We start from the raw sequence: 17,071 nt of genomic DNA, 5'->3' as shown, positions 1-17,071 counted from the left end.
TCCTGGATTGTTACTCTCTTTGACAGATTCTTTTTTTTTAAGCTTCAGGATACAAAAGAAGAGAGCAAGATGGGGCACGCAGCATAATGCATGTGTGCTCACCTGTTTTATTTTCTTCAGAGGACTGAGGCATGTGGAGAAGATTGGGGTCATGGCCCTGAGATGACATGGTCTTTAGCAACAGTGCTAATGAAACCAAGACCTCTGCTGCAGCTCTTTGTGGTCACCCTCCTGATTCTTTGATTAATCAACGGGCTCTTTTGCTATTGGAATGCATGCAAATGTAAAATAATTACACTTCCCATACATTATCCACACTTTGTTTTCATGAGTGGGATATCTGTTTTCTGTTACGAGTTTCATTTGTTACAAAACAGGTTCTATGAAGTGGGTTACAAAGCTCAGAGGAGAAGTGAGGCAATGCCCCCCCCCATCATAAATCTAGTGCCCTCCCTTAAATGACTTCTGATTGAATGCCAAGATGTTCCCTCTCACTGCATATTAACATGGGGGCAGAGACCACCCTTAGGATTGTACTTCTCATTGTAAAGCAGCGTCAAACTACCCAGAACTTCGCCATCATATGAGAAAGCGAGACTCCTGTTGAAATTACACATCCCACCAAGGTGGTTTAATGGGGTATGGGGACTCTGTGCATGTTGTATGTACCATACTAAAGTTTCATTTTCAGTGTTTCTAGTACTGCAATGACTGATAATGTTAAAAAAACAAACAAAAAAAATAGTGCACCCTGTCTAGAGCTGGTGAGCCTAATTTGCCTCTAAAGTTCTGTTTATTAGCCACTTCGTGCTATGCTCGTTTTCTCCCATACTTTGTATTGTATTATAATTTTAACCAGTAACGGCACACTGCATGATAACCTGCAGTGAATACACTTGACTTATAGTTGTCATCCTCTTTCTCTGTACGTTTACCATTCGTTTGCTCAGAGGTCAATGCGCTTGCTGCTTCGTGAGCAGCTCTTCCTTTCTCCACCCTAGCGGCCCGCTTCTTTTCTTCTTCCGTCTGCATCTTTTTGCATTAAAACTGATTAAGTCAGTGTTTGTGTTGCAATTACTTAGTACATTTTGCTTCACTTAAGCTGGAACTTAAGTCTTCAGTCTGCCTCAAGAATGATTTAAGATATGAAGAGGAAGGGGAAGTGACGGCGAAGGTGGCAGGGATGAGAACGGCGCCCATACACATGCACCACACAGTCACCCTGCTGCCCGCTCAGGCCCGGTCTTAGGTATTATGGGGCCCTAGGCAAAAGGGGGGTCCAGGGGCCCCCCTGGAAGCTCTGTGAAATGTGTGAAAATTAGACCAATGAGTCGATCCGGGGCCCCCCGGATGCCGAGGCCCTAGGCGGTCGCCTACTTCGCCTATGCCTAAGGCCGGGCCTGATTGGGACAAATAATGCTGTAGTATATTTAAGTATATATGACAATTGCTCACTCTGACAATTTGTTTTGGGGGCCCCCAAGAAGGCGGGGGCCCTAAGCTATAGCTTGTGTAGCTTATACGTAAATCCTGCACTGTGCCCGCTGCCAAGAGTTGATTCTTCAATAAAATAAAATAAAAATAAAAAGAGGAATAACCTTGGAGGTCAATCATCACCCTGAAAGCGGATGGTAGACGTCACATATATGTGTACCAAATTTCAGGTCAATAAGTCAAACGGTTTGTGAGCTACAGGTGATTTAAAATCCTGGACAGACAAACGAACAGCCATGGTGGCAGATTATATAAGATTTTTTTTTTTTTTTTTGTAAAATAAAAAAGAGAGCGTTGACATTGATTTAAACGGCGGGTGGCACAATGCTTAAGGTGGCTACCTCACAGCTGACCCAGTCACCATCTGTGTGGAGTTGGATTATAGGAAAGTTAGTTACACTAAATGGCCCAAAATGTGTGGACAACCCTCCAAATTATGGAGTTCAGGTGTTTCAGCTGCACCCATTGTTAACAGGTGCATCGTCATCATCATCATCATGCAATCTCCATTGACAAACACTGGCAGTAGCAGGAATGGGTCATATTGTTGAGCTCAGTGACTTTAAACATGGCACTGTCATAGGATGCCACCTTTGCCATATGTCGGTATGTGAAATTTATGCCCTGCTGTATCTGCAGCGGTCACTTGTAAGTACTATTGTTGTGAAGTGGCAGCAACCGGGAGCAACAACAGCTCAACCATGAAGTGATAGACCACATAAACTCACTGAGCGAAGCCACCAAGTACTGAAACACAAAGCACATAAAAATCACCTATGCTCTAATTCAGCACTCACAACCACCTCTGGAAGGAACATCGGCACAAGAACTGTGCGTTGGGAGCTTCATGATATGCACACACAATGCCAAGCACCAGCTGGAGTGTTGTAAAGCATGCCGCCATTGGACTCTAAAGCAGCGAAAGTGATGAATCTCACTTCTGGTAGTCTGATGGACAAGCTGGATTTGGCAGATGTCTCTAGAATGTTACTTCTTGGACTGCATGGTGCCTACTGTAAAGTTTGATGGAGGGGGGATAATGGTCTGGAGCTGTTTTTCGGGATTTGGGCTATTCTTCTTGGTTCCACTAAAGGGTACTGTTAATGCTACAGCGTACAAGACCATTTTATATAATCGTACACTTTCAACTTTGTGGAAACAGTTTGGAAAAGGCACTTTTCTTTTCCACCATGGCTGTGCCCCTTTGTGCAAAGCCAGGTCCAAAAAGATATGGATGAACTCAAGTGGCCTTCACAGAGCTTTGTCCTCCAACCCTGCTGAACAGCTTTGGGGAGAACTGGAATGTCGATTGTGAGGTTAGGTACTGATGTTGAACGTGAAAACCCAGCTTAACAAATGCTGTTTTGACTAAATGAGCACAATTTGCCTCAAACTCACACCAAAATGTTGTGGAAAGCCTTCCCAGAAGAGCTGAGGCTGTCATAGCCTCAAAGGAAGGTGACAAACTCCATATTAGTGCCAATGGTTTTGGAATAGAATGTCCAACAAGCTCATATGAGTACAATGATCCCCACATTTCTATCCCCTTGTGACCCTGCAGCAGTTATTTAAACTACTAGTGATGACTATAGAGCAATACAGAATTAACATTGGTGCTATGAACTAGTAATTTTTTAAACTGCTTGGAGTTGAAGTGTCCAGTAAATAAATTAATGTATTGTAAAGAGGCAACTTTTCTGGAACTCAAGAGAAATAACTGGAAGTGAGACCAATTACTAACTGAATAATGAGTCAATAAATGGATCAATGTTTGAGATGAATGTGTCCAAGCGTTCACAACTCGCATTTAGTTGAAAAACAAATAAGCAACAAAAGAAATAGAATAAGCAGTGCTATAAAAATGCTGCTCTCTGAAACAAGGCAACCATGATGACAGGATGGACCACCTGCTTATTCACCTCTAGGACTTCCTTAAAGCAGTAGAGTTGGTTTAACATTCTTCATGACACTCTTAATGACCCCATACTACCCTCTGTTCAATGACATCCATGCTGCTCTCGATTGCATCCACTGCCGTCAAGTTGTGCTGTCATGACTGGCAGCCATCGGCGCATCAGTCTGTAATTATACATACTGTAAGGGTCGACTGGCAGCCCAACCCGACCAGGACACCCAAGAAATGGAAGGATGAAGGGAAGGCAGCTTCTTTAGGGCACTGACTCCCCCAGAATGCTAGACAGCAGCTCCTCCTGGATTGCTGCAGTGCCCCGGATTATCACAGGGCACCATGGGACGTGGAGTTCTATATCTCAGCCCTGTTGGGTACCGTGGGTGCTTCCAGGGGGTGCAGTGAAAAATGAGGAGCCATATGGCATGAGGTTTCCGTCTGACTCGGAAGTGCTTGCAGATCACGTGGGTGGAAGACCAGAAGCACTTCCGGGTTGGCCAATGTTAAAGGACCAGACCAACCTCACAGGGATGAGACAGAGCCAGGAGATGGAGGATGAAGCTTGCAGGGAGGAGAGGAGGAGGCAAAGACCAGAAGAGAACGAAAGAAGATTCATTGTGCCGTACTTGTGTTGTACTTGTGGCTGTGGTAGTGGGAAACACTTTGTGAAGTGTTTTCCTCAAAATAAAAAGGCTCTTTTGTGTTTTAACTTGTGCCCTGTGTCTGTTGTGTTGGATTTGAGGGAGCTGGAACACTCCCTAGTGTCTACAATACAATATCAGATCCACTTCTTCTCTATCAAATTTAGCAAGTGTAAACTGTTCTGACATCACTAGGCACAAGATGGGAAAAAACACTGGAATTGGACACACACATACAGGGACAATTTTGAGATACAAGAGGAAAAACAGTGAACCTGGTGGAAGATCACCATAGAAACAAAGAGTGTGTGCAGACTACGCACAGACAACATCAAGTTTGGAAATCGGACAAAGAGCACTGGCTCTGCAAAACCGCGGCACTAACCAATGCACCACTTACTCTTTATTAGCTTTTGTATACCGAGACAAGTGACAAACATATTAATAAAAGGCTGCTGTTGAGTTACACATTTGAAAAATCCTTAATTTTATTTCGTTTTCATTGACGAATAAATGGATTAGTGTACATTTGCATCAAATGGCTTTTGTGCAACTAAAACATCCACTCAAACCTCTCAGAGCAATATAGCTCATCAATCCTTCCTCACCAACTATCTGCAAAATCCCATCGAGCTGAGATGTGAGATTCCCCAAATTACTGCTTGGTAGCGCACTGCTTGGTAATCCATGTATCTGTGGTTCACCGTGTGAAAACAGCACGTTGTAACATCACTGCAGTAGAGGGCCAGAACAGCCAGAGAAAAGAAAAATCCCTGCACTAAGCGCTCACCCTGCAAATCAAACAGAGTTTAAGTGAAAAATAAGGTGAACACCAAATTCTAAATTTGAAAAACACTGCTAGAGAGAAATCATCAATCAAGAGTCCGACACTGTGTGAGGATTCACCATTGGTGATGTTACTGGGTGGTTAATTTATTTTTTAACTGAGGTGTTTATTTTTTGTAGTACTTTGTTGGTGTCGTGGGGCTCAAATGGAACAAATCCCACTGTAAAGTAAAGGCAGCCTGGCAGTCGGAAGTCTGATTAGTCACTTGAGCTGATGGAGTCCTCCGTTTGCTCAACTGACAAAGACAGTCACTTTCTACAGTCTGTGATGACGAGATTTTAAAGAAGAGGGATGCAGTATTAGAGTTGTCAGATTTTATGAGGCCATATTTAGGATGAGATTTGCTCTTAACGGTTGTCACACACGTACGATTGGGAGGTAGCTAAAGGGCCCGAATAATGGTAATTCCACGCCAGAACAGGAGGTGGTGAGGTGCACTGACTTTCTTTTTCAATCCCTTGCATACCATCCACGGGGAATCTTGGATGGTTCTGGCGCCTCTGATAACGTCACTTCTGGTTCCGGTCCCTCTGATGACGTCACTTCCTGTTTTGGCAAATAAAGCTGCCATCTTTGATAACATGCCTCAGTTCTGTTTTGGACTCAAACCTGTAAACAACTCCTAAGAACTACCCATTTGCAGCCAGGGAATATTATACGGGTGGCTGCCCCAAACCTTTCGTGATGTCTTTGGCTCATTCTTGTGATACGGTACATACAGCTCTCATAGTGAAGCACATTCACTGTATATTACGATTTTCTTATATATACATTTAATCATGAACTGTCATTAAAAGGACTTAACAGGCTTATGATGTGCTTAACCTCCTTAGCGTTAGTCCCAAGCATCATTTGGGCTTTAAAAAAGGTGTTAAAAGTGTTAGTCCCGTGTTACTCAGGCAATGGTATAGACACGTCTCATGTAAGATGCAAGGATTACTCGGGCTGTAAAAGTGCCAAGTGTTACTCGGGTAACAGTGTAGGCGTGACTTGCATAAGTGTCAGGCCCGAGTGTTACCTCTTACCCTCATAATGGTGTCTCATAAGAAGCGCCTCTCATCAGTAGTAATAACACGGTGAATCTGTCTTCAGGCAGTGAAGTTGAAATGGATAGTGAAACCGAAAGTGATTCTGGTAAATCCGACCGAAAGGGACCCTCACGTCACGCACATATGTGCAGTGTGCTGTTCATATTATTATTATGATTAATAATCATCAGTATTATTTGTATCATTATACTTTCAACACTTCTGACTTTGTACTTTTAGTTTTTTTGCACGTTTTACTGTAGATAAATGAGATTTAATAAAAATGTAATTTTTCAAGTCAAAAAATGTAATGCTTTTTTACTTATTTTATTCAGAAAAAAGTATAATGCTAACAAGGCTACACAGTGGCGTAGCTTGAGTTCGTGCTGCTTGGGGTGAGGCGGCGCTTCAATTTGCCACCCTCCAACATTTCTGAATATGTTAACCTATTTAAATAGAAAATTAAAATGACGTATAGAGAAAAATTAAGATAAATATTGCATAGATTTATTTATATATAGAGAAACAGCAATAATTTTTCACATATAATTATTTATAAGCATCAACTAGGCAAGAATATCATATATTGATTAGCTGTGTTCTGATTATTAGTTTAATATAATTACGCTGCGAAAACCAAATCCAGTGTAGTGTACAAGTGATAGGTGGGGATGGTTTCTGCACAGAGCAAGAATGCATTCTGATTGATAACAAAGCAAAATTATAAATTGTAAATTAGTTGTTTATCTTCCTAGAAATTATTATCGATGTAATGTTTATTTTATTTTTGTTATTGCCTCATAAATTGTATCTGCTGTATCTGATGCCATCACAGAAGGACAGTCTGAAAATTATTTTTGAAGCATTTGTGCATAAAATTTTACTTTTTTCATACATGAGTGATATTTTTCCGAACCCTGCTGCTTACACACGAATTGTACTGAGCCTTTTGGTCAATAATGCTGCCCCCAAAAATGGGGTCTGTATCAAAGGAGTGACACTTCATAGGAGTGACATAATAAAGGAGTGACATAAATACCGTATTAAAGGAGTGACATTTTATTGGAGTCACCTACCACACACAACTGAAAGTACGCTTGCAAAAAAAATCGTTGCTACCACTTGGATGGTTGGTTGGATGGTTGTCACTTCTTTGAAATTTATATCTGAGGTTTCACTCCTTTGTTATGTCATTCCTATGACATGTCACTCCTCTGAATAGGACCACCAAAAATGTGCCGCCCAGGCGGACCACCCCCTCCGCCACCCCTAGCTACACCACTGAGGTTACAATGACTTTTATTTGCTAGGTGCTGGGAACTAAGTAACTGCACAAAGATCAAAGAAGTTGTATGAGTGTGTGTGCTACACCGTACGTTTTCTTTGTCCTTCATATCAATGCAGAGTGTGTGGATGACTTTATCTCCTAAATTACATCTCATGATTTTTTTTTCTTAACTTTTTGTTAACTGCTTGATGCTGTCTTCTTGATGCTCTTTGCTGTTTCTGAAATTATTTTTGTTTTTCTTGTATCCTCCAGCTTGTTTCCTTGCTTTCTGTGACAGTTGATTATTACTGATAAATATGATTTCCACAAAAATAATTATGTATTGATGATATTGAATGACTTCTCGCCGTGTTAAACTGCTAGCTTTTGCTTTTAGCACTCTTTGAAAGTATTTTAATTAAAGCCTGTTGATCGGTGACCCAGTCCCGCTGCTACTTTAGCACAAGGTTAAGTATTGATAGGAGAATCTAGTGCGGCGGAATCCTGACTCCAAGGGTCCTGTTTATCAGTAACTGGCAGGGAGATGAGAAATGAAAACTAATCACATACTTCTGTAATTGACAAGGATATTTACATCAGCCTGTAAGTCAGTCGTCTCTTTCCATGTACTGAGTGGCTCCACGTACGTGTCAATGAAAGTATTCTTCTCATCCTGGACCGGCTCCATGATCTGTCTTTGACACTGGTTACTCTGTATTTTTTGTTGTAAGTTAACCCTTCATAGTTATTTATTGTTAACAGCTATGCTATCTGTCTAAGACTGGCTGAAAACTTACAACAACAACAGCAGTCACACAAGGAAATCCTTAGTGGTCTTTAATGGACCCTGTGCTTTGACAGCCCCCAAGCCTTGACTCTCTAAGAAAACTCCCAAAAACTTGTAAGGAAAAAAATTAATGGAAGACATCTTGAGATAGACCCCCTTCCAGGTAGGTTGGGGTGTCAATTAATACAAATACAATACACAAAACAGAGCACAAGTAATTGTCTTCACAGAGCTAGATGGCCAGTCTATCATTGCCACTTTAGAAATCTAAGTAATCAACACAGACCTCATTGTTAAGGTTTGCAGTGCACCACACCCTGAAGATGACTCAGTTTTATGTCATTTGGCATGGGATTTGTAAATGCAGTGTTAATGTTTGCGATGTGCCATCTGTTGGAATGACAGAGACTTAGCAACCAGTCAGACACACATACACTTACCACTTCATTAAGGTGGATTTTATTTTAATAAATGCATTTTTGGTTATTTTTTTAAAATTATTACCTATGTTCACTGCTTATACTAATGAAAAAGATAATGGATGTGTAATGGTTTCCCATAAAAAGAACTTTTTACAAAAAAAGAATTTGGTTCAATTCTTGAAAATGGTATGTTCCAATGTAAATTGAATGAACTTTATTACTAATTACCAGACGTCTTTATGCCAGGCAAGTTAGAACATTTGAATTGGTTACATTTCTTTTACGAATTGAAGCCCAGGCAAGTGAAGTGACCTGCTTGTGGATAACAGTGTCAATAGGCCTACAACCTCAATATTTGGCCATCATGGTGCTGTAGTGGTAGTGCTGCTGCCTCATAGTAAGGAGACCAAAGTTTGCATCCCAGGTCCTCCCTGCATGGAGTTTGCACGTTCTCCCTGTGTCTGTGGATGTTTCCTCTGAGTGGACCGGTTGTCTCCCACTGTCCAAATACATGCAGGTTAGGTGTATTGGCAATGCTATAATTAGTGTTGGTGTGTGTCCACCCTGCGATGGACTGGTCCCCTGTCCAGGGTTCTGTTCCTGCTTTCTGCCCTATGATACCTGAGACAGGCTCCAGCACCCCTTCCTCCAAGGTCTGGATTAAGTGGGTTAGAGAATGACGTGACTGATCCCAATGTTTGAACTGCTATGTCACACTTCTTGTCATTAGTCACCATTGCATTTCTTCTTCTTCTTCTTTGGGCTGCTCCCGTTAGGGGTTGCCACAGCGGATCATCTCCTTTCATATCTTTCTGTCCTCTGCATCTTGTTCTGTTACACCCATCACCTGCATGTCCTCTCTCACCACATCCATAAACCTTCTCTTAGGCCTTCCTCTTTTCCTCTTCCCTGTCAGCTCTATCCTTAGCATCCTTCTCCCAGTATACTCAGCATCTCTCCTCTGCACATGTCCAAACCAACGCAATCTCGCCTCTCTGACTTTGTCTCCCAACCGTCCAACTTGAGCTGACCCTCTAATGTGCTCATTTCTAATCCTATCCATCCTCGTCACACCCAATGTATATTTTAGCATCTTTAACTCTGCCCCCTCCAACTCTGTCTCCTGCTTTCTGGTCAGTGCCACCGTCTCCAACCCATATAACATAGATGGTCTCACTACCGTCCTGTAGACCTTCCCTTTCACTCTTGCTGATACCCGTCTGTCACAAATCACTCCTGACACTCTTCTCCACCCACTGCACCCTGCCTGCACTCTCTTTTTCACCTCTCTTTCACAATCCCCATTACTCTGTACTGTTGATCCCAAGTATTTAAACTCATCCACCTTCACCAGCTCTACTCCCTGCATCCTCACCATTCCACTGACCTCCCTCTCATTTACACACATGTATTCTGTCTTGTTCCTACTGACCTTCATTCCTCTCCTCTCTAGAGCATATCTCCACCTCTCCAGGGTCTCCTCAACCTGCTCTCTACTATCGCTACATCATCAGCAAACATCATAGTCCACAGGGACTCCTGTCTAATCTCGTCTGTCAACCTGTCCATCACCATTGCAAATATGAAAGGGCTCAGAGCCAATCCCTGATGTAATCCCACCTCAAACTTGAATGTATCCGTCACTTCTACCGCAGACCCCACCACAGTCACACTTCCCTCATACATATCCTTTACAACTCTTATGTACTTCTCTGCCACTCCCGACTTCCTCATACAATACCACAGCTCCTCTCGAGGCACCTTGTCATATGCTTTCTTCAGGTCCACAAAGCCGCAATGCAACTCCTTCTGGCCTTCTCTATACTTCACCATCAACATCCTCAGAGCAAACATTGCATCTGTGGTGCTCTTTCTTGGCATGAAACCATACTGCTGCTCACTAATCATCACCTCACTTCTTAACCTAGCTTTCACTACTCTTTCCCATGCTGTGGCTCATCAATTTTATCCCCCTGTAGTTACCACAGCTCTGCACATCCCCCTTATTCTTAAATATCGGCACCAGTACACTTCTTCTCCACTCCTCAGCCATCCTCTCACTTTCCAAGATTCCATTAAACAATCTGATATGTAAACTCAAACCACTGAAGAAGGGTATCCTTACTGTGCGCCTCACATCACTGTACAGTACAAGAACAGAATTATGGGTTTGTCATTAGTCTTAAATACTTTAAATAGTCCGAGGCCTCACTGGTCTTACTGGTCTCACTGGTTTAATTTTAAAATGCCATCCACTGTTCCATGGGGAGAGACACTAAACAAGTAATGCAAAGTGTGAAAACCAGAGCGTCGTGCCGTTGAAGGAAGAGAGAATGTGCCTTTTCAGAAATTCTTTTACATTATTAACAAATGTTAACAGTCACTGAGTTAAGAATACAATGTTGATTTGGTGCTCACATTTTATCAGCCATCATTCATTCATTCATTATTTGTTTGTTTGTTTGTTTGTTTTATGTATTTTTCACAAGGCAGAGGTTCAAATGCTGATGGATTTTATGTCCTGTTCTGGACTCATACAATGGCATAGTGAATTATACTCTTAAGTGAAATTATACTTGTCTTTCTGGTGACTGCCTTGATTGATTTTGGTTAATGTCACAAATTAGGATCTTTTTTAGGCAGTTGTTTTATTTTGTCAGATAAACAGAATAACAACAGCAGGTCTAAATCTGCATTAGTTCTTCCCAAAAGTAAAGCAACTTAATGTCTAAAACAACCTTGGACAAGTTGCATTTGAAAAGACGATCTAGTGTGCCAGAGCCATCTCAACAAACAGCTGTGTCAAACAGCTGCTGATGTCTTTAAGAGGGGCAGGCAGCAGCACGCTGGCACGTGGCGGCAGTTTGATTAACGGGGTGCTTTGGTGATCTGCCTGCAGGTTCTTGGAGTGAAGGTCCAGCCGTGCTCAGGAGGCCCAGTTCTAGTAATGTGCAGGGAGATCTCCTGTAATCGAAGCTTTCGCACTACTTGCCCGTCTTATCTCATGTTGCCTAAGACAGGAATTGAAAAATCCTTTAAAAGTCCTGCCACTTGGTGCCCGGGTAGATACTCCTCATTTATCACAGTCAAGAAAAAAATGGAGAATTTTATTTTTGGATGAGTTGTTAAGTACTTTAAAATAATATTGATTATTCTACTAGTGTAATTAACCTAAAATGTGGCAAATTTGCTGTGAAAACTCAGCCCGAGTGACTTTGAAACCAATAGGAATAAAGCAAACAGTTTGATTATATTTAACGTAATTCTATTTATTCTTAACTTGTTGTGCTACATGTCTGAGATGGATTGAAATTGAAATAATCCTCGTTGACCTCAGCATTTACATTTGCAGTGCACCATCTGCTGTAATGATATTTATAATGCATCTCTAAATTATAGAAGGACAAGTGTTGTGAGTGTTTGTGAATCTGTGTGTCCATCATTCCAACAGATGGCGCATCACAAACATGTGAGTGGTCAGAAAACTACATGCCCTCAATGCTTATCTGACCAACACTCGGGTGTCTCTTTCTAGCTCTCTAACTTCAGTCTAAGGTCTACTGTATTGTCACACAGAGCTAAAATTAAGAATATTCCATTAATTTTAACTTATAGAGGGTTAAACGGAAACTTTCATTAGCTGTGTTAAAGCTTCATTATATTCAACTTCAAAACTAAGCAAAATAAGGTACATTTACCAAAAACATTAACTTAAAGGATTTGGATTTTACACATAATATTGTGTATAATATGAAATATTCTGTCAACGTTTTTTATAATACTAATATGTCAAACATTTTGTAGCGGTCCGTTGCTGCTAAGATTCACACTGTCGAAGAGATGGTGATTTATTTATTTTTTAAGTGGAGATTCCAGGGTCACACCCAGCCTTGGCCCGACCCTCACAAACTCACAGAGACAAAAAGCCACCAGAAATAAAACAGCAATAAAGAATAAAGAACAGGTGTAATGTAAAGATGAAGGTAAATAGTCCAGAGATCCACACGTTGAAAGGGAATGTAAAGATAGTCCTACCAGTAGTTCTGGAAATGGTGAAGACGGGTGGACGGGTTCGAGAGCGCTCCTTTCTTACAGGATGGCCATAAATCCACATAAAGTCCTCACGTAACAGGCAGACATCAGACAATCCAGACCCCAACCAAGAAACGATCCAGGACAAAAATGAGTTTCTTAAAGAGCCACGGAGGTCTGGGAAGCTGCAACTCGTGAGTGTGAAGCTTTCTAAAAGTTACAAGTGTGTGCTCCACTCAGAGAAGAGCTGAGTTTGACCAAAGACCATAGATGTATGGAATAAATTACCAAGCAATGTGGTAGTGAGTAGGACTTTAAGGACCTTCAAAACTCAACTTGGTGTTCCTTTAGGGCAATTAGTTGAATAGGATTAGTGAGCTTTTCTTGGTCTGTAATCGTCTAAATTGTTCTAATGCTTTATGTTTTTTAGTTTAATGGCCTATGATGACTCTTTGATGTTTCCTTCCTTTCCTGAACCTGTTGTGCTGTTAGAGTTTTGGAATCAGCCCAGCTCGCCTGTTCTCTGGGTAGATGACGTCTTCATCTCCGCTTTTCCAGACACTTGTGGCCCAAAAGGCTCACAGAAATTCTTCCTTCTTTTTTTATTTTCCTGCAGAGCAATAACCCTGGACAATCAGTTGGTGGTGCTGTCAACAACTGTCTCTGATGCTGGGAGATATTTTGTGCAAGCAGTCAACGAGAAGAATGGCGAGAACAAGACAAGTCCATCCATCTATCTGAGCGTGGCGAGTAAGTAAAGGCAAAGCCGCAATTGAGCTTTATTTCATTGAGCACCTTTACATAGGGAAGAATCATATCCTATGCTTTTAAAGTAGAAATGTTCTGTCAAAGTGTGAGCAGTAGTCGATGAAATGATTTAGCCCGGATTACAAAGTGAGCCGATTCGCCTTGAAAAAGAGGCTTTATAATTAATTTAATCAATAGGCCACAATGGCTGTAAACTTTATGTTCACACATCTCCTCTTAGTGAAACCCTGTGGTGATTTACAAAGTTACTGCAGCTCGAGCTCAGGCAGGCCAAATGATTGCTTGGCGTCAGGTTTTTGCCCCTCAATGGTGCACAGTTTCATTAGCACAAAGGCACAGGAGCAGCAAATAAGCCAATGGGAGATCCTGACTCCAAAAGGGAGAGTTGCATCTCCCTCACTTCTGCACATTTTATCAAGACGGATTGAAAGTGTGCTGTCTGCTAACAAATAAACCACCCCAGGGCGGTCGAGCTATTTAAATTTGCCAGACGACGCTACGAGTATCCATTTATGCAAACTGTAATCTCCCTTCTTTTCTTCCGTAAAGTTTCAGCTTAATCCCCATTTCTTATTTCTGTTAAAAGGTTGTGCTTTTCAGAGAAGCCATGACATGCCTGGAACATCACAAAGAACGAGCCGTGCTTCAAAATGCTGCACTTGAGAGCTCATATTTTACAAAATTTGTCGCTGCTCTATTTTATTCCATTACTAAAGAAAGGATAATAACGCATATTTGGAAGTAGGACCATCCCTTTCACTTAGCTGCTTGGGGAATGAAGGAATGATGTTGTGCTGCCAGGATTCAGCTTTGTTTAAACTCAAAACGTTTAAGTGCTGTTCTGATGAAAACAGAACGCCTAGTGTCTGACAGTCTTGACTCCTTTCATTTTGTGTACTGTGTTTACTTTAATGATCTGTACAAACGCTGCTATTTTCTTTGCAGGTTGTATCATTAATGGTGCTCTCTTACAAACCCATACAGTGTTCAGTCCATTGCTACATTTTTTTTTATATCTGCATGCCTGTTGACAAATCTGCTTAATCCAAATCAGAGTGCATTCATTTTGAGCCATATGCACTGAATTTATAAATCCATGGGAGCCATATTTAACACTAACACCCTCCCCTGGCACTTATTGCCAACAGTGCCCAAGTAAACACGGAAGAACTCTTCAGCCCATGGGCACTTCCCGGGAATGTGTCAGAAGGAATATATTCAAATAAGACCCACATTCAGCACCAAGCGTGTCACACACTCTACCATCACTCTGACTCTAAATGAACATCGACAGCACCTTCAGAAAGTATTCAGACCCCTTCATTGTCTTCACATTTTGCTATGTTGCAGCCTTGTGCTAAAATCATTTCATTTTTGGACAAGATCTAGCAACACTCAACACCAGAATGACCAAACAAAACAGGATTTTGCACATTTTTGCAGATGTCTTAAAAATTAAAAGCTGAAATGTCACATTGAGACAAGTATTTACACCCTTTGCTGTAACACTTGAACTTTGCTTGAGGTACATCCCATTCTGTTGATTATCACTGAGATGTTTCTACACCTTGTTGGGAGACCACATGTTGTCAGTTCAATTGATTGCACATTATTAGGAAAGGCACACACTCGTCTGTAGAAGGTCCAACAGTTGACAATGTGTATCAGAGCAAAAAGCAAGCCATGAGATCGAAGGAATCGCCTGCTGAGACAGGATTATATCGAGGCAAAGATCTGGGGAGGGCTACACATTTCTACAGAATGTCCTATCCCACAGATGTCAATGTGTATCAGAGCAAAAAGCAATCCATGAAGTCAAAGGAATTACCCATAGAGTCCAGAGACAGGATTATGTTGAAGAAGTTTGGAACAACCTTGACTTTTGCTACCGCTGCCGGACCAAACAAAGAATTAATGGCAGAAGGACCTTGTTAAGAGTCGTGATCAAGAACCCAATGGTCACTCTGGCTGAGCTCCAAAGAATCTGTGCAGAGGTAGGAGAAAGGTTCAGAAGGACAAACATCGGCGGAACACTCCACCAATATAAGCTTTATGACAGCATGGCCAAACAGAAGCTTCTCATCAGTCCAAGACACAGAGTTTGCACAAAGGTCTCTCAGACTGTGAGAAACAAGATTCTCTGGTCTGATGAAACCAAGACTAAGGGCATGTCTAGGGGAAACCAGGCGCTGCTCATCTTCTGTTCTGTACAATTCCAACAGTGCAGCGTGGTGGTCCAGGCTTTGTATTTTTCAGCAGCAGGGACTGGGAGACTAAACAGGGTTGAGGGAGAGCTGAGACCTCAGACTAGATGAAAAGTTCTCCTCCTGACAGGACAGTGGCCCTAGTCACAGAGCACATACAACATAGGGAGAACTCTGGGAATTTTCTTAAGTTGCTCAGCCAGAGCTGGGACTAAAATCCAGTCAAATATCTCTGGAGGGACTTGAAAATAGCCGTCCACTGATGGTCTCCACCCAACCTAACAGGGCGGTCTTGAGGGGATCTACAGAGAAGAATGGCAGAAAATCTCCAAATTCAAGTGTGTGAAGCTACTCAAGAAGACTTCAGACTGGTGCTTCAACTAAGTACTGCATATAGAGTCTGAATACTTGTGTCAACGTGATATTTCAGCTTTTTACTTTTAATAAATTAGCAAAAATTTGTAAAATCCTGTTTTCACTTTGTCATTCTGCTGTACTGAGTGTTGCTTGAGGAGGGAAAAAAATGAATGTAAATGATTTTAGCACAAGGCTGCAACACAGCAAAATGTAAAGAAAGTGAAGGTGCTTGAATACTTTCTGAAGGCATTATATTTGTATTAAATGTGCTGTCATCCAGAGTTCCTCCCAAATCAAAGTTCTGTTAATATGTGTGCAAAGGAAGCTTACCGCAGTGAACCACGGGTAGTTCAGATTACTATGTACAGTGTGTTGCAAGGTGAATTCTCTTCCACTGCCACTTTGCCTGCATTCCACTGTACTCCACTTTAGCTGGCAGATCCCACCAACTGCTCAGTGGTGGTCTTCTTCAATTTTAGTTAAAACATTTGAGAAAAAGTGCTAATGAGTGAGATCCACCAGAGGGAAAAAACAGGACTAGTGACATGTTCTAGTGACCAGACAATACATGGCATTACACATGCTAGTGTACGGAAGGAGGCCTCAAGCTTGATTCAGGACTGGAGCCTGGCTGTAAAGTGTTGACAGCAGACAATTACCCAGATGTCCTTGTGTGGATAAATCTGGACCACTCATGGATGGAAACACAAAGGCATTTCAATATTTATCTGCACTTCTGTTACAATTTTATTTGGGTTGGCTATACAGCTTTCTCAATGCATGTGTGGTGACAGCGGTAAGGTTTCAACCTTGAAATGAAATGCTCTTTAGAAATGCGTACATTTCATCATTATACAATGTTGACCCACAGTAGATTTAATTTGGCTTTTTTTGACATGTATCAACAGAAAGTCTCTTTAATATCAAATTTAATCTATACTATCTATAATAATAAAAGGCAAAGCCCTCACTGACTGACTGACTGACTGACTGACTCACTCATCACTAATTCTCCAACTTCCCGTGTAGGTGGAAGACTGAAATTTGGCAGGCTCATTCCTTACAGCTTACTTACAAAAGTTAGGCAGGTTTCATTTCGAAATTCAAAGCGTAATGGTCATAACTGGAACATATTTTTTGTCCATACACTGTAATGGAGGAGGCGGAGTCACGTATCGCGTCATCACGCCTCCTATGTAATCACGTGAACTAAAAACAAGGAAGACATTTACAGCACGAGTCACACGCGGGAACGAAGGTAAATGACGTTAATTTTTGACTGTCTTTTAATACTGTGTAAGCATACATATTAACA

General features: G+C 41.6%; 1 protein-coding gene across 1 annotated transcript in view; it reads left to right on the top strand.

Annotated features, from left to right (window-relative positions):
* Positions 1 to 17,071, top strand: part of sdk1a (sidekick cell adhesion molecule 1a) — a 1,749,737-nt gene that overhangs the window by 1,065,348 nt on the left and 667,318 nt on the right. The window contains exon 5 of the mRNA XM_051933783.1: positions 13,044 to 13,177. Coding sequence (XP_051789743.1) covers positions 13,044 to 13,177 — 134 coding nt within the window. The remainder of the gene's footprint in view (positions 1 to 13,043; positions 13,178 to 17,071) is intronic.

Source organism: Erpetoichthys calabaricus, chromosome 11 (genome assembly GCF_900747795.2).
Source record: "Erpetoichthys calabaricus chromosome 11, fErpCal1.3, whole genome shotgun sequence".
Taxonomy (NCBI): Eukaryota; Metazoa; Chordata; class Cladistia; order Polypteriformes; family Polypteridae; genus Erpetoichthys; species Erpetoichthys calabaricus.
This window is presented reverse-complemented; position numbering and strand designations above follow the sequence as displayed.